This window comes from Falco cherrug, chromosome 1 (genome assembly GCF_023634085.1).
Source record: "Falco cherrug isolate bFalChe1 chromosome 1, bFalChe1.pri, whole genome shotgun sequence".
Lineage (NCBI taxonomy): Eukaryota > Metazoa > Chordata > Aves > Falconiformes > Falconidae > Falco > Falco cherrug.
The window spans coordinates 24961746-24983502 of NC_073697.1; the positions used below are offsets into that span (position 1 = coordinate 24961746).

Below are 21757 nucleotides of genomic sequence, written 5' to 3' on the forward strand. Positions count from 1 at the left end.
TCCTGTTGCTACAGGCTCTTGTAAAAAGTCTGTCCCCACCTTACAAGGCCTCTTAGGTACTGGAAAGCCCCTCTGAGGTCTCCCCAGAGCTGCCTCTTGTCGCAGAGCCCCTTGAGCCTGCCCATGTTCACTGTGGTACAGCTACAGCAGCAGATGCAGAGAGGAGAGGAACAACCTTCGGGCTGTAAGGAACTATTTTTAGCGTGAAGCTGTAGCTGTGCTTTGGGAGGAGACATATAAATGAAAGTCACACTGGCTGATGGGAATGATGCTGGTCAGTACGTTTCTTCTGGCACTCTGGTTTAGTGGCGGTGAGCATGGTATGGGACCTCGGATACCATCTGGATGCCTTGGGAAGGATTGCTGGAAATTAATAAATACAGCTGTATAGGTTGTCTTCTTATCTTGCTTTCCTGCAGTTTTGAGCCCAGTGTTCAGTAACAGATGCTTTGCTGCGTTCCTAGAAGTGCTGCTTCTATTGTGACTGACATCCCAATGATGCTTTCCTGGCTGGTGGATTCACCTTACGTTGGCTCCTCCATTGCTGCTCCCAGACTTGAGGCTCCCATAGCTTATGCAGTGCGCAGACAGCCCCCAGAAGGACCCAAGGTGTTGGGAGCGGAATGTCTTCCTCTGTGCCATCTCCCTTGCCAAGTCAGAACGTGGCTCCCTGTGTATCCCGGTGCAGGCACTGGGGTAGCTGTCCCTAGATCCAGTGCACAGAGCTTGTTTCCACCCTGCAGTGACAGGCTGCCTGAGGTGATGCTGTGTCGACTGCAACACATGGCAGTTGGGTGTAGGGGTGCTGGAGAAGGCAGGAGAGGCCATGATACACCATGGTTAAAGCCACGGCTAACAGTGGGCTTGCCACGAATGAAGAGTCAAGACTCCAAATATGGTGAAGAATAGGGATATTCCCATGTGCTTTTCTTATTCATCAGGCAGCAAAAATTGATAGGAAATCCTGCTGAATACTTAATTTTTTAATATGATACAATATAGTAAATAACTGCATTGTTTTGCTTTGAGATACAACCTTTGTTTTAAAACAAAAAAGTCAAGTTGTGTTGGTTTTCAGATAGACTAAAATCTAGATCTTAGGTATGAGAAAGCTTGAAGATGAGCAGTGCAACGGCACTGGTGTATGCTCATGACAGCTTCACCGGCTCCCTTTGTCATGTTTCTGGCACAGCTGTTGTCACTGTCAATGAAAAAAAAGGCAAAGATGTAGAAAGAGAGTGAAGGAACACTAGAAAAAGCACCACCACCACCAGAAAAGCTCAGGTAACAACTCAGGCTTATGTTACTGAGGAGAAGGGAGCAGTCAAAGAACATAAAAGTACAAAGAAGGAATAAGGCTAGAAGGGCATCACAGGAAGGATGTGTTGAAATAACCTCGGTGAGTCAGAAAATCAGGTTACTAGAGTGATCAGAAGGAAATTTTGGTGCCTTAGTTGCATTTCTTTTACTACAAAATACCTGCTGAAATGTGTGTGTTCTTCATACACTGTCATCTCTGTTTACCTGGGTGCCCTTCAGAAGAATCTGTCCTTTTCCGACAATGATTTTGATCTTGTATTCAATACACTCCCTCACCATCCTTTAGAAAGGGTAACCGGACCCTTTTGGGGATTAAACAGCTGATTGGAGCAAGCCTGCCAGCTGCCTTGGTTCCTTTTCCCAGGTGGTCTTTCTACCTCTTCAACAGAAGAGATGGATATCTTCATACTTTTATCCGTGCGGCACACAGGGCCTTGCTGCTGCCGTGACAGTGCGTTGCCTCCAAATTGTGTCTTAGCCAAGATGTTTTCCCCCAAACCCCTGTTTTAAAACATTAGCAAATTTCTAAATGTTTGCTCTTTCCTTGCTTTCAAACATGCCTCTCAGGAAAACCAGAGAACAGACTGGTCATGAGATGGAAGTTTCCCATGGTGTGGTGAGGGTTGTTTTGATGAGTCTTGTGTTGGTGGTCTGGGCAGAGGAGGGATTTCGTGTCTCTTGGAGGTGGTTGGGGGAACCCCCACAGCATGCCATCTAGAAAAGGGGACTGAGTGTCCTCATCAGTGAACAGTTAACGCAGAGCCACCATCATGAGCATCTGGAGGGGCTTCCCTATGCCACCCAGCCCTCCCTGGTGCAGGACCCATGCAGAGGCCAGGTGTCCTGCTCACAACCATGGACTTCCTCATCTTCCCCTACTCCCCACTCCCATACCTGGTGCTTTTATTTTCCTTGAAAACCCTCTGTGATTTCTCTTGTCCTCATGGATGCGCCTTCTCACATCACTTCTTCCCAAGGCTTTCTCTTCCTTCAGATGTTTGGGAGGTGAGGGATGTCGTAGCCATCCAGCATCATTCTGTAGAAGGGATTGAGAAGGGACTTTCTCCTGGACAAAAGGTCTCTGATGGTGGCACACGTTCCTCTGTCCCGCTTTGGCTGTGCCTTGCTGTGTGCTCTGAGGGCAGCAGCCTGTGGGAGGGCTGAGGGCTTGGGCAGTCGTGGTGGGAAGCTGTAATGAGCCAGTCTCTCACCTAGGCAATTAATGAGACCGTTAGCAGAGTTTCAAAACCAGCACTCCTGCAACTTTTGCCCGGTGACTCCTCATGCACTGGCCTGCACGGGCAACAGGATCAACAGCTTTGGACAACCTCAAGCAAATTTTAGATGAAAGCAGATGCTACAGGCTAGGAAACATGCTCCTCAAAGCCTGTGCTAAGTCTTTCTCTTAGAACTGGAAGAGACATGTACACAGTGAAATGCAGGTGCCCAGCTCCTGGCGTCCATCCTTCCTGGGTCAGTTTTCCTCAGGCCAGTCGTTTCTGTAGCAGCAACTGCAGAACCTGGAGTTGCACTTCCATGCATAAAAAGTGCCTGCCTGTCCCTGTCAAGCAGGTGGCTGGGCAGCGAGGTGCTGCGGTACTTTTTCCTGGCACCATGCCCACATCTGCCCATCTTCCTCAGTGCTGCATACCTTTTTCCCCCCCAAATGACACCATCTCAGGTCTGTGAACAGCAACAGCTGTTCCAAGGGGCATAATCTTCTCAGCATCATCTTGGCTCCAAGCACCACTGTCAACATTGTGCTTCTGGGGCTGATCTTCTTAGCATTTGTATCTCTGTAGACTCTGTGGGGATGATACACATTGACCAAAGATAGATTCTGGCCAAGGAGGAAACATGGGTGAAAACCGGGTAAATACTATCGTGCGTTCCTGTTTGTGTGCCTAACAAAATTCAGTTTTCTTTTCTCTCCTCTTTCACTGATGCAGCTGAAGAATAAATTCATGAAGAAATTGCCCCGTGATGCTGAGGCCTCCAACGTGCTGGTTGGGGAGGTGGACTTCCTGGAGAGTCCTTTCATTGCTTTCGTTCGGCTGCAGCAGGCGGTCATGTTGGGCGCCCTGACCGAAGTCCCCGTGCCCACCCGGTAAGAGAACTCAGCCCCCAGGCAGGGGAGCAGGAGCTGGAAACTGCACTTCCACCTTTTAAACTAAAACCACCGGGCCAGAAGAAGACATTCTCTGTTGCTTTCCATCACATGACATGCCTAATGGTCAGGATTATTGGTTTAAAATAACAAAACTCACTGTAGCCGCTTAATAATTTTCAGGTCTTGAATTTGGTTGTAAGATATGAGCTGCAAAATGAACAAACACAAGCACTAACTTAATAGCTTAGCAGTAAAGGGCACTGCTGGTATGAAATTTAACTGTTGGGGCTTTTTTCCTGCCCCTTATGATTCCACCCCCCCGCCACCAACACACACTGTACATAGCTCAGATTCCCTGTGCACGTTTTTGCAGTACGTATTTTTCCTCTTATACTCACACCAGATGAACGACGTAATTCTGGCCCTACTGGGGCAAACAAAAAGTCAGATAAACCGAGGCATACAGTTATTTCAGGGTGGTCACACTATGTATCGCTTTGTAGTGCATAATGATTAAGAGAAAAACGTCGTATCAATATTTTATTTATTGTGGATCATGTTGCAGATTAATCTTGAGTCTCACAAATATGAATATATCTCATGTTCTTAAATATTGGAATTCACTGCTTGAATACGCGTAACGGTCTGTACAGTGAGTGTATATATCTACCAGAACAGCAAAGCTGAAGTCCTGCTTGAATTCTTAGCAATATCACCCTTAGTTGTACAATTGCATCTTGTTTATCATGTGACATAGTAGAGAAAAATGATCGGGATAGATGTCCAGGACATGCGCGTCAGGATAGGCGTACGGAACTGCTGTATGTGAGCACGATGTAGTAGTACACACCAGTCCCTCACTGAGGTAAGAACTGTAAAAATGATTTGTGTTAAAAGGCAATGAGGTGCACAAAGAACGGAGCAGGGCAGAGTTTCAGTGAGAAGGGTGGGAGGTTGGTTTGCAGTGTCCCCTTTCAGCTCCACACTGGGCTCGGCACCGCCTTGTTCCTCGGCGCTGCTGCGCACCTGGGCTCTGGCATGCTTTTAGTATCAGCTTACAAAGGGTTTACTTGGCATTTTGTTTGCGATTATGGAGTTCAGGTTGCACCTTTCACATCGCTAATATGCAAATAGGTGTTTTATGTGAACGGTTTCAAGGGCTTTCGATACAGAGTGAAAGGTGTGATTTGAATAATGTCTAGAGGGTTTGAGGCTACATTAAGTAATATTTTGTAGGAAGAGATGTAGTACCATGACAAAAGCACATGGCTAGTGCATTACTGATACTGGAATGGATCACAGCCATTGTATGGAATAAAAGTTACATGGTTGTTATAACCTGGGCTTTATTTCCATGTACAAAACAAAGGGAAAAGATGATCTAGTTTTGCTACTTGTTTAATTGCCTTCTAGTAACGCAGCAGTGTTTGTATTTCTTATAGTTTCATTAAGCAGCTCCCTACAATAACCACATCGACAACTGTTTGCAAGCACTGGATATTCTGGTAGTATGGACGGTTTTGAGGGTAGGGATTATTCTGGAGTATAGGGACATGAAAGGGGCTTTATTTTATAAAAGGTTATTCTTCATTCCCCAGCATTCCTGAGCTCTGTATACGTCAGTATTTCAGTGTTGAAGTTTAATCCACTTACTCTTTTTTTTTTAAACATGTCTCCAAATGCTTTTCAGCAGATGTAAAATTAGGTATTGTTTGTTTTAGTAGTGGGAGCCAGGAAGTTAGATCTAGGATTGCTGAACGACCTCATTACTCAGTAGCATTAATCAAGACAATATGTTCTTCCATGCCAACAATTTTTCCAGGAAATACTATTATCCATTTGCTGTCCACCAAACCAAATGCTACCCTAATCAAAGCAGGGAGGCTCATTAGATGGCTTTTGTGAGTAATGAAGAGCCATTTGCAGAGGCTGCATCCTGTGAAATTCAATCAAGGAAATCCCATCAGGGCCCAGACGAGCTATGAGGGAGCGTCTCCTCGGTCTGCGCTGACTCTCAGCCATCTCATGCAGCATGCGTTCCTGCTGTGGACATGCACTTCACAGCCCACAGACTCCAGAAGATGCTGGAGCTGGAGCCTTTGACTTGCTTCCCCCAGCACTTCTCCCTTGGGGCTTCTTTTATTTTGTTAAATTACCAAGTTCCTGGTAAAATTGTCAAAACCATGCCATCAAAACTAGGCAGTGCAAAACCACCTGGGGTTTTGAAATGAACACAAGCTAATGCTTCAGCGCTGTGGGTTGCTGCAGGTTTATGGTTACCAGGTCTATCAAGTCACCATGGCATGACCTGCATCTGTCTCTCTCTTTAGAAAGTAGCACGTTGTTTCTGTGTGGAGCAGGCAGGGGGTTAAACACCCAGGTTTCACAGAATCATTTAGGTTGGAAAAAACTTTTAAGATCATCAAGCCCAACCGTTAACCCAGCACTGCCAAGTCCATCACTAAACCACGTGCCTAAGCGCCACATATATGTGTTTTTTAAACACCTCCAGGGATGGTGACTCCACCACCTCCCTGGGCAGCCTGTTCCAGTGAACACAGGGTTGTGGGCGTGCTGGTTTGTAACACAGAGGGGAGGTGGCCTCTGCGTGGCCATCTATTCCCGTAGTGACACGTCCTGCTGGAGGTGCCTTCGCACAGCAATCCAGGTCATGTTTCTGGTGTGTGCTGTGTTAGATAAAAATCTCCTGCTCTTTAGCAACCACAGATACACCAAATACATCCCAGGAGCCAGCCAGATGCCTTGCCTTAAAGAGGTGATGGTTGCAGTGCTTGTTGGATCAGGGGCAGAGGGATGGGGAAAGCCCTTCCAAGGAGCTGGGAGAAGGGAGAAGGCATTCCCAGCCGAAACATGGTGTCACACAGCTTGCAGAAATGCATGAAGCCATCTTGATGTTTTGCTTTTCAAAGCACTAATCAGGTGGGGTTTGCAGGGAGAGGGCAGTGACGGCTTTCCTGCAGCTAGCTGAGAATAAGTGTGTCACCTGCATCCATTAGTTGGACGTGTAAGACATGGCCACAATCCTGGGATGTAGAAGCAAATATGACACTTGCAGAGGTGAAAGGCTCGTGATAGCTATAGTCCCTGCCCTGTTGTGGTTTTTTAACATTCACCTAGTGCTGTAGAAAGAAAAAGGATTGTTGTGTGCATAAGGCAGACAAATGTGTACATACTTGCAGACTTCCAGTTAATAGGTTACTTGTTTCTGCTGATATTTTTTTTTCTTCCTCCACGTATTCCTTGGCTTGGATTTTTCTTGTAAGGTACAGCATTTTGGACATTTTATAGAAATAAGATTACTTATGTAGAAGTGAGTCTTCTTTGGATACTTAAATTGCCTAATATGTATTTATTTTCCTTTCACTCTTCCTTGCTAAGTATTTTAAGTATTTCCTTTACTTAAAAGTGAATTTTTACTTAAAAAAAACCCAGCAAGATCTGATGAGCTCTCTTCAGGAAAAGTTTCTCAGCAGGGTGTTTTCTTACAGCCCTAGTAAGAAAAATCATGGTTCTGAAATTGGTATAGAGAAATCCCAGCCTTTCACTGCGTTGAGTTTTCTTTTTACTGATCAGACTGAAAAAAAACTTTAAGGACTTTGGTTTTCTTGTGTTGAATTTCAATTCCACAGTGCCATGAGCTCCTCATATTGGCAAGCCCTCAGCTACTGTGCTTGCACCATGGCTTGGGTATGGCTGCTTCTCCTCTGGACAAAGCAATAAGTGTACCTTTTTATTTTCATAAAAGAAATGTGCAATCGCGTGTTCAGGTCTGCTGCATTAATGTAATGTTGATGGGGGAAAAAAGATGAAGAATGAGCAAGGGAAAGATTTCTTTTGGAGATAAGCTGTACAGACTTGCACAGTCTAATATGTAGTGCTGGGAAATTGCCTGTGCCTACAAGTCTCAAATGAAATGAAGTAACTTGCCCAAAGGTCAATTGGGAAGCACGTGGCAGAACCAGGAGTCAGCATCTCCCCCCTTCCTTCCTAACTTAAGCTTTCAAGTGCAGAGGCATCCTTTCTTCTTCATAGGTGAGGGTGAAATCTGTGTCTTGTTTGTTAATTACAGCATTTGAAATGGTGTCAGGGCTGTGTCCTTTAACAGCCCTTCCAGCAGAAGGACTAGCTCTTTGAAATTGATGCTCTGGCAGCAAAGGACTGCCTTTGTCTGCATTCGTGTGTTGGACACCGTGTGAGAAGCCTGCAATGGTGGTACGTTGCCCGAAACTTGAAGGATCACCTGGGTGAAGTGGAAGGATGGACCAAACACTTCCCCATCTCCTTTCATTACTACAATCTCAAGTTGTTCTCCTTTCAGCCACAGATTCTACTGGAAAAGTTCATTAAGAGGTTGTTCCTTCAGCCTTCAAGTCCATCAACATGTATCTTTATTGACAGGCATCTCACATGATGTCCTGCAACAGGAGGACTGCATTCCTCCAGCCCTCTCAAAAATGAAAATATTTTCTGCAGGACCTTACTGAGTTCGCTTTGTGTAGGTGCCTTTAACCCTTATGGAGCTGCTGCCCTTACTCCAGATTTGAGAGATAGGCATGGATGAGTAGGCTGAACTGGGATCTTTTTTTAGTTGCTCTTTTTTTGGTTTTGTTTTTGTTTATTTCGAGGTGGGGTGGGGGGTGGGAGTGGGAGCCAGGACAACTTTGTCTCCTGCACTGATGGTCAGCTTGCAAAGAGGCCATGGTGAGGCTTGGTCCTGTGCCAGTTTTCACCAGAACCCTTGTAGGGGAACTTTTTAGTCACAGACATTACAGATTTCTTGCAGGATGTCCCCAGTGGATGGCTAAATATTAGTGCTGCGCTGACTTTGGAGCCTGTGTTCTGTTCACTCCCCACCTCCTTGGTGTGTTCTTCATGTGATTTTGTGGCGATTTCTAGCCACATTTCTTAGAAGCACATCAAGTAGAGCTTTGTAGCCTCCTTGGGCAAACTAGATGGAAATTCTTCCCCGTAGTCTCTGGTGTCACTTCCCACCAAGGTCCAGGAGGGTTGTGTTTGCTCATGGCAGGTTATTAGGTCCATAACCCCAAGTTTCTGGGCTTGTACGGAGTATTGCTGCAGTGCTACGTTCAGGTCTTCTAGGTGTATCAGCTGGGTTTACAATGTGCTGGCCAGAGCATCTTTGTCCATTTTGAATTGGAATTGCTCATCTGTGAGAAAGAATTTATTCTTGTTGGGTCTGGTGACATAGTCCATCTGGTTAAAAGGTGAAGTGTATGTAGTCAGTGGCCATCATCTGCTTAAGAAGGGTAAAGTGTGCAGAAATGGCAGGAGGGCTAGTGCTTTAGGTGAAGCAGAATAATAAATTACTGAGTTTCTGGCTCGTTATTGGCTTGGAAGCAAAGGATTTGGAGTGCTTTGACTGTGCTGTCATATAAAGTGCAAGAGGAGGTATCCTGGGCACAAGGGCTGTCAGCTCTGCCTGTAAGCTGTTTCCCAGAGCATTTGGTAGAAACACTGAATTTTGCCACTACTTCAGAGGAACTTGGAGCTAAGTGATACGAGGTGAAACCTCACACTCTGCACTGAAGTATCCTTAGCGATGTGAAGTGTCAGAAATGGGCATGGTAACTTGGCACATGTTGTGTGCAGCAGAGAGGAATTCTGTGCTCACTTTCAACCGGGCAGGTGAAGAAGAGGAGTGGGTCACAGCTAGAAGCGAGGGCTTTCCTAGCTGGAAGTATTCATAACTAATTGATGTTAAATGCATGCAAATGTAATCTAGTCCAAACCAATAAAATGCATTCATGTTTTTGTGTTCTTAATATTTGGCCTTTTAAAAGGTCTTGTTCTATGTGCTGAAGGCAATTCTGAGCTGAACCAAGGCAAAGCATTTAGGAAGCGACACAAACAGCTTGTTTTCAAGAACATTTTAGTAAATTCATGAGCGTTCAGGTACTTCTGTTATGCATTTGAAGAGAGCCAGCTGATGGAATTATTTCAGAAGATGGTTATGAAAATGTCTCGTTCCCCTGAAAAATCAGGAGAATACTGAGCAGCAACTTCGGAAGTTACAAACTTTTTTAAAAAAATTAATATATTTGGTTAATTTGCATCCTGGAGTTTTGAAAGAATTGGCTGTGGAACAGCTTGTCTTTAATGTTGTTTTACAATAACTCGTGAAACACGAGGCAACTTCAGGAGGTAGGAGGAGAGCAGAGGACATGACCTAGGCGTGTATGCCTTAGTGACCTCTGTGTGAACCTGAAGTAAAACACTTGAAAGCCTCATGAAGAACTTGATTTGGAAGTGTTACTGTTAGTAATGCCAATTAATATGTATTTATGGATCCTGTCCTACTAACCTGATGCCTTTTTTTTTTTTTATAGGACTAGATTTTTTTAAAATAGACAAGTACTTATTTGGATACAATATAACTCATAAGAGATTTGACTTAGTACCTCACAACATTTTCATTTGGGAAGCTAAAATAATACAGTGCTTGTAAGGGGAGAAGTACTTCTGGTGAGGTGTAACAACCTCTCAACCCTGTTGTGTTCCACATTTTATCAGCAGCTTTTGAGAAAATGTGTAGTTGACATGTTGAAGGCTGTCATGTAATGAAGAAGGTCTCTCTGTGGCCCAGAGGAATCTGATCATCCATGCTTTAACTTGGTCCCACATCAGCTTCTCCCTTTGGGGATGGAGAGCGCAGACGGAAGAGCTGTACTCCAAGGACCCCTTTTCTCTGGGTGATGCTGCAGGTAAAGGAGTGGGGCCATCCCTGGCTGTAGAAGATTTTTCCATCGGTGCTGGAACCACTGAAACCTGGTTTCCCAAAAGTATGTGCCATGTCCTTTCCCTCCACCATGGCAATAACCCCAGCTCTCCCTGCCATCCTGCCATGTTTCCTAAGACTTCCCATCCTTGTCCATACCTGAAGTCCTGTTCCCTGACTCAGTGCTGTCCAGAGAGGCTGTGGAGTCTCCTTCTCTGGAGACATTCAAAACCCACCTGGATGTGGTTCTGTGCAACCTGCTGTAGAGGAGAACCTGCTTTAGCAGGGGGTTGGACCAGATGATCTCCAGAGGTCCCTTCAAACCCCAGCCGTTCCATGATGCTGCGAATGCTCCTAACTTCATTTTCTCAGGAAAGCAGGCTCTCATAAAGTTCCTGAGTAGCCATGGGTTATTTCATCTATATATTTGCACTGACAAAACTCCCAGCTCTTGGATGATTTCCCTGAGGGGGATGCTGATACATCGGAAGAGGCTCACAGCACAGCCGTCAAAGTGACTTAAGAGAGGAGAAAAGCCTCAAATGGCTTAGCCTAACTGACAGATGGCTACAGGTGAATGGATCAATAGGGGAGGGTATTTAAAGGAATTTAATTACCGAGGGTTCTTCAGTTTAGCTATAAGAGACAATTTAAATTTATTATTGGAAGTTGAAGCCAACTCAAATTCACACTGGAAGTAATGCAAAAGGTTTTAGATGAGACAACTTACCAAGGGTTATAGTGTGTTTCTTTTCCATTACTGATTGAAAGGTACATCTGTAATTGGAAAAAGGCTTAATTCAGGAAGCTTTAAAATTGTTTTGAGCAGCTATTAGTGTTTCTGTTTGAAACACATGCTGATACGGAATTTGCTGAAAATTGCCCCAATAATTCCCAGCCTTTGCTAAATTAGGTGAAATGGAGGAGTTGGTCTGTTGCCATGACTTCTTTTATTGCTAATTGTAGGGGTGAGTTGGTGTGTGGGAGAGAGTGAGACTTTAGTCTCAGGGTCACTAGCTAGAGTCCAGCTCTTGGGGTGACACCGTCTGACCAGCATGATGGTCTCCACTGAAATCCCACAGGCCACTGAACGTTGGCCATTGTGCGAGATGGCCAACAGAAGTAACAGGGCTTTCTTAACAAGCCAGTTACAAGGCGAAGAGGTGAGCATGAAGACAGATGTATTTTCACGCCATAGCCATGAACCAATCCTTTTTTTCCGCGACAAATCTGAACGGGGGATTTCTAAGAAGCTTGTGTTTGTACAGCCAAGGCTGTAGATGCTGTGTGAGTAAGTAGCCACCAGTTTGTCACCCATCTGCTGCCTGAAATTAACTTTAAATTAAGAGTATTTCTAAAGGAGGTAATGGCTTTTACCATTTCAGCGTGGATACCTTGGCCTTGCACAGGAACTTTAGTTTAGGAACTGGAAGAGCCTAAGATAAGGCATAGGTCTTTCCTGAGTTAAGCATTATTTGAATGATTAATTCAAATAATTGAATTAATTCAAATAATTGAATTAAGCATTTTTGAATGAAAAAAAATATATTTTTGGTCATTTTTCATTCCAGGCCAGAAGAATTTAGATACATTTGAAGATCCAACCTTGAGGCCATACTTAAAACTTTTTCTAATGAGCGTCAATTAAGAGGTTGGAAAACCCAGCCACCTTTCACCAGCATTCCTGTTATTCTGGCACAACTGCTAGACAGTTTTATTGGCAGAAGCATCCATTTTCCATGTACAGCCTTTTCCATTAAGGAATCTCTTTAGAACATATTGTCACGTAGGCAAGTCCTGATTCATAGTGTATTAGCACTGACAAAAGCAAAGGCAGGAAAGATTAAGAGCAGTAATTTCCTATCTCCAAAGGTTTCATAGCATGGTGTTTTTCAAACTCATTAGCAGCGACTAGGATGTAGTTGCTGCCCAAAGAGGTCATGTAAGAAGTTAACTCCTAATACCTTGTAGATACCCTTTCTGATGGTGCCTGCCATAGGAATAGGTTTACACCTTCAGTTGCCTGCTTAAGAATTAAGCTGTGACTACGAAGCCATCAGATGGTCTCTGGTCTCTGGTATGTGTTGTATACTCAGAGCAGAAATTCAGGGCATACAGGTTGGGCTTAATTATTTATAGCTAAAGCCCTACTTTAGACTAATGGTTTCCTTTTGCATGTGAGTAGCTACTCTGGGTGCTGAACCATAGCAAAGATGTCAGCCCCAGCAGAGCATTAATAAGTACGTGGCGTGCTATCTGATAGCTCGGGGGAGCAATGTAATTTCTCGTGAGCAACGTGGATAGTTAATCGCGTCCTCCCTCTGTGCCTGCTGCTGTGCTGGCCCCGCTTGGTCCATCCTGTGCACAGAGGGTGCTCAGGTGTGTCGCTGCCCTTGGCACTGTGCGGAGTGAGCAGTCCTTAAATCTTCTGTCCCTTCCCTGCTCTGTAGCAGCAGTTACATCACTGCCATCATCATGTAACTGGCACTTGAATAGCACTAGGGCAACGTTTAACACTGGTACCTTACACAAGGATTGAACAGCTACAAGGAGACAGTAACATATGCTCAAATAAATCACTGTGGAAGTGGATGGGCTTTCCGGCGCACGCAGGGCATGGGTTCTCAACCGCTCTGCACTGGAGCTGAATCCATCGTGCATAGTTTGCTTCCAGGTGCTGGGTGTTGGAAGAATGTCCTTCCTTCACCTCATCCTGAAGGTGTTGGACGGTAGCGACTTCTGCTAGGGCTGTGATAGCGCTTGGCCACAGCAGTCTCAAGGCTACTTTTAAGGCTCTTTGGGAGAAAAACTCTGGGTAGTGTCTTGCTTGTCCGAGTAAGCACAATGAAGTGCAAGGTGTAACCTCTACTCTCAAGTTAGCTGGAGGCCCCTGGCAGCCTCTGAATCTCTGAAGAGACGACAACTTTTTAAAGCTGAATTTCTGTCTAGATATCACATAAGTAATAAGCGATGCATTTTGCTATCCTAAATGGGAACAATCTGTTTTGTCAGATTTCTCTTCATTCTGCTGGGACCGAAGGGCAAAGCAAAGTCCTATCATGAGATCGGCCGAGCCATCGCCACTCTGATGTCGGATGAGGTAGGTGTCTTGACATCTCCTATGTGAAATGGCTTCTTCTAGGTTCCACTTGGTTAGCTAATACTGGTGTCCTTTCCTGCAATGTGGTTGACAGGAATGGATATACATATAAAGCTGAAATATCCACATCACCTCCCGATTCTCTCTGTTTACATAATTATTTCATCTGGCTTCATGTTTCCATAAAAGCCTGACTGTAGGAAATTTTTCTCCATTGTGTGTATTTTCCTGCTAGCAATCACTCTTTCAAATAGACTATGAATTAATGTTATGGTGTGCACCTTGTGTCATATCCCATGATGACAGTAACCCGCAGCTACGCTCCAGGTAATTACTGCAGCAATGGTTACACCCGGGACGTACCATTGTGTGTTGCACCATATCCCAGAGCACTTCTTCATTCAGACAGTGCTTATATATTATCCATGAGTACCTAGCAATTACTCACTAATCATACACCTCAATGAGATGACTGGGCTTTCAGTATTCATTTACATCTTCTTTCTTCCCGTGTCCCTTGGGCCCTGCATGTCTGGGGGTGATTTACATTATGTTTGTTCTTTGCTTTCTCCTTATGTTGTTTTGTTCTTGTACGGTTCCCTTAATTACCGCTCACCCGGTCTCAGCTCTTCTGTTTTCTGTCATTCCACTGCTTGGAGCAGTGGTCTAGTTTCCATCACCCCAAAGCCCTCGTTCCTACCACCGACCGTTCTTATTAAGTGTATTGCATGTTGCTGATCCACCTTTGCTCCAAGCAGTCCAAAAGATTTCAGTAAAATTCTGCATTAATGCTCTTTTTCCTCCCTTCTCTCATTCACTCTTCATCAGTAATGCTAGGCCTTTCAGTAAAACTGGTTTGTGCTTCTTGGTTTTGTTTTTAAGCAAATATTCTCATTGTTTCTATGTCACAGGGTTGAAAACTAACCTATTGTTTGATAGACTGAAGCCGGTAGGAAGAGAGGATCTGATGCTTTTTTTGTGACTTTGTAAAAGTATCTTTTCAAGGCATAAGTGAAACTCATTTATGGGAAACTCTTTTCTTGGGTAAAAGAGACGGATAGTTGTTTTAGTAACATTTTTTAAAGGGTTAGAAACTTTTATTTTGCTAAAAATTAGAAATATACCTGCAAGTGAAGAACCTTTATCTTTAAACAGCCAACCAAAGGAAAAGGCTTTCCTGAGGTTCACCCACCCTTGTGCCAAGTGTTCTCATACTTTTTGCAAGGTTTATGAGAATGAATAAGTTCTTTTGATAGAATAAATCTGGGTAGCTGCCTCTGGAGTCTGGGCCACAGAAAATGCAAAGAGTCTTTTCTGCATGGAATCTCTCTTTTCCTTACAGGTATTCCACGACATTGCCTATAAAGCCAAGGACCGGCAGGACCTGATCGCTGGCATTGATGAGTTTCTGGATGAAGTCATTGTGCTTCCCCCTGGGGAATGGGATCCAGCCATTAGGATAGAGCCCCCCAAGTCTCTCCCTTCTTCAGATAAAAGGTAGTAGCAGGAGGCAAGCAGGCTTAGCTGTGTGATGAGGGACAGTGTGCATCAATTCTGGGAAGAGCCTGGTGCTTTGGGTATACCAACTTTATTGGGCAAATGCAGAGTGACCTGCATCTCTCTGTATTTAGAAAGTACTAGAGTTATTTTCAGCTCTTCCTTAATAGCTGGAGGGAGGATGTTCTTGCAATTCTATACGTTTAAGGTGATGTTATAGGTATATGATAGCACACATAGTGGTTATCCAGACTCTTTGGGGTTCTGTGTGGTCTTTCTAACACACTACATCCTGCTCTGGCTGCCAGCAGGTCAGCCTTCTTGTCTCCTTTGTACAGCATGGCTTGTTTGGAGGAGCTGTGTGTGGGCTGCATTTGTGGAGCTGTCAGGCAATGCAGAGAGCCTCAGTTTGTCTTGCCTTCTTGCCTAGGAAAAACATGTACTCCGGTGGAGAAAACCTACAGATGAATGGAGACACACCTCATGATGGAGGACACGGCGGCGGGGGCCATGGGGACTGTGAAGAACTGCAACGAACGGGCAGGTCAGTAACGTGCCGCTCAGCATGGTGCACCCCCTGTGACCTGGGCAAGGGGGCCACGTTTCACTTGCGGAACTGTTTCACCCCTTCTGCTTTCTTTCCCAACGTACTATATTTGTATAGGTTGAGGTGTGACCCCAAAATCTGTCCTGGGTTTTTTAGTGGCCAGCTTGAGATGGTTTGAAGGGTTCTGAACATCCAGCCTCAGCAAATTACAAAACGTCTTAAATGAGGCACTCAGAAATTAAAGCAAGGCCGGGCGGGTGTTGGCTGTTGACACTTGGTGAAGTTAGGTGAGCTGTAAGGGGCACAAGCGTGGCAGGTGCAGCTACAGTTCCCATTGGGATTGCTGGAAGTGATTTAGCCAGAAGCAGAGACCTTCCCTTTTCCAGACATTTCTTTGTAGTTGAATTGCACAGATGAAGACTTTTATGGGGTAGAAATACAGAAGGTAACAGAGCCTGAGGCCTTACTCTCTGCTTTATTACTCTGCTTATGTGCCACATAAAAGTCCACTAGAGTGGGGTTACAGTCCAGGTGGCCGTAAAACAGCATGCTCAGCATTTCAAGGTCAGTACTCAGGTTTTCATGGTGGCATCATGCCCTCCCTCTTGCTCTATATTGTTTTAAGTTCTAGTAGAATATCTGAATTCTAGCAGAAAAGTCTGAAAGTCTGAAATGACAAATTGGTGTGTGCAAGGCGGCTGACGCGTCCCGGTTCGGGGTCAGAAAGGGTTGTGTTCCTGTCTGCCGCAAACCTCTCTGCGTCCAGCATGTCTGCACAGTCCCGGTGTTGGTGATGAACTGTGTGCAAGGGAACAAGAGGCAAAACAGAAACATTTTTCGTGCTGGCAGTGTCAGAGCCACATGGAGTTTTATTGTAAGAGTTAAATACTGTCTTGACTGTGCTTGTACAAAAAGAGTATGTCTGTAAGTGGAGCTCTCATGTTCTCCAAGATGATTTCACTTACTTGCGTTTTTAATTCTAGTTCTTTTTCTGGTTAACAGTTTGAAGCATTTTTCTATTTAGCAAATTGTTTGGCTCGCCCAACCACGGTATGTGCCATGTGGAGAAATGTAGGCAGGGATTTAGGCTAGAGTTAATATATTTTATGACATCAACCAATATAGTTGGGAAAAAAACCAATAGACGAGCTTCCTGAACTGCAAGCTTTAGTGGTCTGTTTCAGCAGAAGCAGGGCTTGTGTTCCTGAAATTTGTCTCTTTCCAGCTGCATCACATGTCCAAGATATTATCTTTCTTTGCAGTATTACCTCAATGATATCCCTCGGCTACCACAGCTGTGATAAGATTATTATGTAATGTGATGATCTCACTCCTTTCAGATAATACTTAATTTCTGGCAATGTTTCTGATGATTTCTTTTTGTGGTGACAGGGACACTTGTCTTGGTGACTTTCACTGTAAAGCAGGATGCATGAGTCTTTTCTTGCTTGTCTTTTCAGATTCTGTGGTGGCTTAATCAAAGACATAAAGAGGAAAGCACCGTTCTTTGCCAGCGACTTCTACGATGCTTTAAACATTCAAGCCCTTTCAGCTGTTCTTTTCATCTACCTGGCCACAGTGACCAACGCTATCACTTTTGGAGGACTGCTTGGTGATGCTACGGAAAACATGCAGGTTAGCAAGAGCTTTCAGAAGCAACGAACATGTCGTTTGCCTTTTGCTGTCTACAGTCAGATAAGGATGTTTGGCCACCGACAAAGCTCAAATCCTGGGTACAATGAATACAGGTATCCTGTGTTTCCACTGGAAGTTGGCTTGCTTTCGCTGCTGTTGGACGGCTAGCCTTTGAAAAACTGTGCAAGCAGTTACCTTAAATGGTGTTTGAAAGATGGCCAGGCGACAGAGAAGGTCCTTGCTTTTTATATAGAGAGGAGTTCCTCTGATCTGTGCTCTGTTTGTGTCTCGGTTGTACCGTTTCAGCCCAATTAAGTTTGCTAAGTCTGATTCAGACTTTCCATGTCATCAGAGCATAGCACTGTATCATCTGCATGACTCTTACGATCCCTGGACTTCTGCCTCTCTGGTGAAAAGAATAGCCTAAGATTCGTAGGAAAGCAAGTGAATCAGGAGAGCTGATGCAGGAGAAAAATGTGAGTTCTTCATAGTAGCTGGAAGATCAGATCCTGAGGACCATGTTGTCTATCCAGAGGCAGTGTGGATCAGCAGTAAAGAAGGAAGCAGGGGCTCCAAAGGGTGGCTCAGTTTTAGGTGAAGTCTAAAGGAAAGGGATTCTGCGTTAGCACTGCTGTAGTCATGTTTGGCTGGAGCAGAATTCAGCTCTAGCAGTGCGCTTTGGTATTCCTTTGGCTTTTTGAAGAGGAAGAAAACATAGGAGGTTGTATTTAGATAAATTCAGTGCAGCCACATTGAATCTCCTAACAATAATTATACTCATAGTGACAAAGACTGAACTATTAATTTATGCAGGTTTAATTAAACTGAACATAGGAAAGGGGGGCACCTATCCAGAACCATACACTTCCCTATGATAAATTACAGGCTAGAGTAAGATTCCGTAGCTGGCCAGGTGCCAGATTTCCCTCTCCCCTGTACAAATACGGTTTACTTCTTCCAAAACTCAGCTCCACAGCAGTCATGCAAACAAATTCATGATGCACAAAGTTAAAAAGAAATAATAGCAAATGGAAGTAGAGAATGGAAAGGCCTCTGGGGTCCACTGGTGAGCATCGCTCTTCAGTCACTGAGTAGCAGAGCAAAGTCTATCTGCTCTGCATCTGTACAAGGTGAAGTCTTTGAAGTAGGGGAGGAAGGGGAAATGTCACCTGATTCCAAATGTAGTGCACATAATCACTTTATTGTATCCAGAAGTCTTTTCCGTTACCTTTGTATCCCTTGCTTATTTATTCTCAAGTAGCAAAATATTTTTTGGCCACTGGAACTGACAGTATAGTCTCTTAATGCTGACCCCCCAAAAATATTTTTTTTTCTTCAAAAAGAAACACTGGCATTTCAGGAAGTTAAAAAAATATGTCATTTATCTGGCAAATGGTAAAACTGCTGCCCCATTAAGTACTGACAGTCCTGCTGCTTGTGCTTGGTAGTATTCTTGAAGTGAGACACGTGCATTTGCTGTCTTTTGGGTTGGCTGCTGGCTTACCAGCGCTGGCTCTGCAAGGGGGGGAGATCCCCCGCTTTGGCCCCTCTCTGAAGCAGCAAAGCGAGCTGCAGAGACAGCCTGCCCCGGAGGACTTGTGCTAGCATTGCCGGAGTTGCCATGCACGGCCTCACGTGTAGTTTGCAGCCGTTCTTTGCTGCTGCTCCTCTTCCCTTGGGAGACTTTCTGCTGCCAGGCTCCACAGCATACACCAGAGAGGGAGAGGGGTGACAAAAGCAGGTATGACTCCAGAAGAGCTGGCAACCCCTGTGCTCCTGGGGGACCCCTTTGCTGTCTTCCACCTGCCAGGGATTGACACATAAATGTGTTTCTTTTAATACATTTCAAGCTGGGGTGAGGTTATTCTTCCAAGAACGTCATGAACCTTCTCGACGGGATTATAGCTGAGCATGCAGCCTTGCTGTGATTTAAAATGGTATTCATTTGTTGAATGTGACAGTCTCATTTCACCAAAGTATGTCTACGAGCTGCATAGGAGGGGAGACAGTGCGGGGGGGAAAGACAAGAAAGAGAAAACACAGATTGCCTTTAATCCTTGGGTTTTTCTGCAGTAGATAAAACTCAGTCTGAGTTTTCCTGTTGCTTGGAGAAAACAAAGTCCCTAGAAAGACAAAAGGTGCAGGAACAGTCTGTTTTGAGCTCAGTGATTTATCCTGCATGTTGAAAAGGGAAACCATTGGCGCTCTGCAGTTAAGAAGACTGCTTTGGTAACGGAGGAGCTCTGCAGCAAATATAAACACAGCATAGCTGTTAACGACAAAACCTCCAGGAGCAGCAGAAGAAACCAACACACAAGTCCTGTCAAAGGCTTCGTCCCTTGCCAGCCCTCAGGGGTTTGTGCTGGGTGAGGAGGGAACTGGGCATGTAGCCAGAGAGGAGCACTGGCAGCAAGGGGCTGTGGGCTGTGGATGTGCCCCCCTGGCCGGCCGCTCTTCTAGCCAGTTTGTGGTTAAACTTCACAGAAGCGGAGCGAAGTGCAGGAAAATCATCACTGAGTTGCTAGAGAAACCAAATCCCTCCAGTCGGTTCGTAACATAGCCAAGGCTCCGCGCAGGAAAAGAGTGTCTGTTATTTTCTGATTTGTGCACTTTGAGACATTTACTTGCTTCTTACGTACAACAGCCAGTTGAATTTACTGGTTTTGATTTAGGTACTGATTTAAAATTAAAGTACCAGCAGTTTTTCTGAACCGGTGTATCACAGGTGTAGAGTTTGGGCACAACTGACTTTTCTTTTGCCATGTCCCTTCAACAAACCTTTAGTCACCATCCATGTTTGAAAAGGCATTAGGTCTCTTGGCTGCTGGGAGCCCAGAAAAGGGGTTTTTGACTGCAGGTTTTCAACAGAAGAGCCGAAGCACGTGTTCTTCATCCTCAAATGCCCCTCTGTCATCAGGGCTGGAGTGAAGCGTCCCAAGGCACCCAGTTCAAGTTGTTCCTCCAGAGAGCTGCTCACTGGGATCAGAGTCCAGGTTCATGTCAAGTGTTGCTCAAACCATTGTTTACTCCCACAGTGGGAAGGCATTTGGAAGAGTGGTTTTTTGTAGGGCATCTCAGAGCACACGTTGCTCTCAGTCTTTATACCCAGAAATGTGAGGGAAGGTTAAGCCTCGCACCTAGAGCAGCACCTAGAAGTTCTCCCCCAGACATTCTGTCCTTACAGAAAACAGTATTTTTTGGGCTACCACATCACAGTTCATGCTTCTTGTTTCTTGTAAGCAATTATGTGACAGCTGCTGGGTCGGGCACTAAAAATTGCCCACCCTGTGCTGCCTGCCCCAGAGAGTCTGCCCTGGCCAGCATTTCTTTAAAAGCTCACTGCAGAGTTTTATGTTTCTGAGAAAAGACACTATTCTTAGCTACAGACACGTGGAAGAATGCAGGGAAAAGAGATTCCAGATGCGCTGGCCGCTGGCCGTGAGGGCCCTCTTCATGAGTAATGCGGGAGGAGCGAAGGGGATCAGCTGTGTGAATGCCATTCCTTGCCCCAAGAGCAATTGTCTCATCCTCACAAGTCCCCCAAAAGCAGCAAACAGAGGCTCGTAGGCTGTTGTCTGTGTCCCTGTAAAACCTGCACTATCCTTGTGTGAAGGCTGCAGGTTGTCATGGCAAGCAGATCTCCCTTGCACTGATCCCTGCTGTCAGTGACGGGCATCACTGATACACTTGGAAATGACAAGGACCAAGGCTGTCACCTGCCACCAAGGCAAGGTTGTTCTGTCTGCCCTGGACTGACGAGTAGCTGTGCATCGGGAGCAGGCGGCTTTTCAACCTTCCTTATCTTTTGCTTCCCTGCGCAGCTGTCGTGCAGCTGCTTTAATTGCCCAGCAATAACAGCGCTTGACCACTGGTATCTTGAGATCATGTTTGTGGCCAGAAAAGTTGTTTATGATTGCTTTAGAGAAAGTTCTGCTAGTAATTTAGTAGATGAAAAAAAATAAATCTTCTGCTCTACATAGTAAATATTTTGACATATGACAGTATGAATATACTTTCCTCAGCATAAACAGTAACAGGGGTATTTCCAAAAAAGAAAGCCACAAAACTGAATTTAAATTCTTTGCGTTACCACTGATAAGTCAGAAAAACTGTAGCCCCAATCCTGCAGTTTGTCGTGGATGGGAAGAAGGATCTGCACGTGCCGTTACTGCTGGTTGCTCAGCACCTGCAGTATTAATGAGGCTGCTGACTGAGACACAGCCACAGCCAAGCCCATAAGCCTCTGCTTGAATCTGCCCCTGGCTCTTGGGTTGATATTCCTGGAGAGGGTGATGCTGATGTCTGTGTGTCTTATTGAGTAGAAGACAATGCTCTTGTTCCCTTAAAACTCAGTCAAGTGTGAACAGATTAGTTTCCATAAGAGCAAACGAGGCAAGGTCCAGCAACTTCTGCCATTTCTGTAGGAGGGTGCACACTCAGTAAATAATCACCATTTATTGCCATTTATATTTTGTCCATGTTTTGCATTTTAAAAGTAGATATTGTCCAGCTATAGTTGGACATGAAAATCCCAAAATACATCAAGCATGCTCTTTTATCTGCCTGCAGCGAAGCTGTTTTGTCACACATGCCAAAGGTATTTGTAGAGCCCGTTAAATACGGATTTTTTTACTCGCTGGTGACATCTGGTGAACTTGGGGTCTCACCTCATGACTGCTGGATGAAGTAGCCTTGTTTGGTTTGTGTCTGGCTTAAGAAAACAGTTACTTGAAAGAGGGTCTTCTTGTTTATCTAGGAGTGTCTGCCTCATTTGGAGAAAGAAAAACCAGC

General features: G+C 44.9%; 1 protein-coding gene across 10 annotated transcripts in view; it reads left to right on the forward strand.

The window, feature by feature from the left end:
• Window positions 1-21757, forward strand: part of SLC4A4 (solute carrier family 4 member 4) — a 236856-nt gene that overhangs the window by 176967 nt on the left and 38132 nt on the right. For all 10 annotated transcript variants that reach the window (XM_055700701.1, XM_055700702.1, XM_055700700.1 and 7 more), the window contains 5 exons: window positions 3270-3427; window positions 13200-13287; window positions 14630-14784; window positions 15215-15328; window positions 16792-16966. In XM_055700701.1, the coding sequence (XP_055556676.1) occupies window positions 3270-3427; window positions 13200-13287; window positions 14630-14784; window positions 15215-15328; window positions 16792-16966 (690 nt within the window). The remainder of the gene's footprint in view (window positions 1-3269; window positions 3428-13199; window positions 13288-14629; window positions 14785-15214; window positions 15329-16791; window positions 16967-21757) is intronic.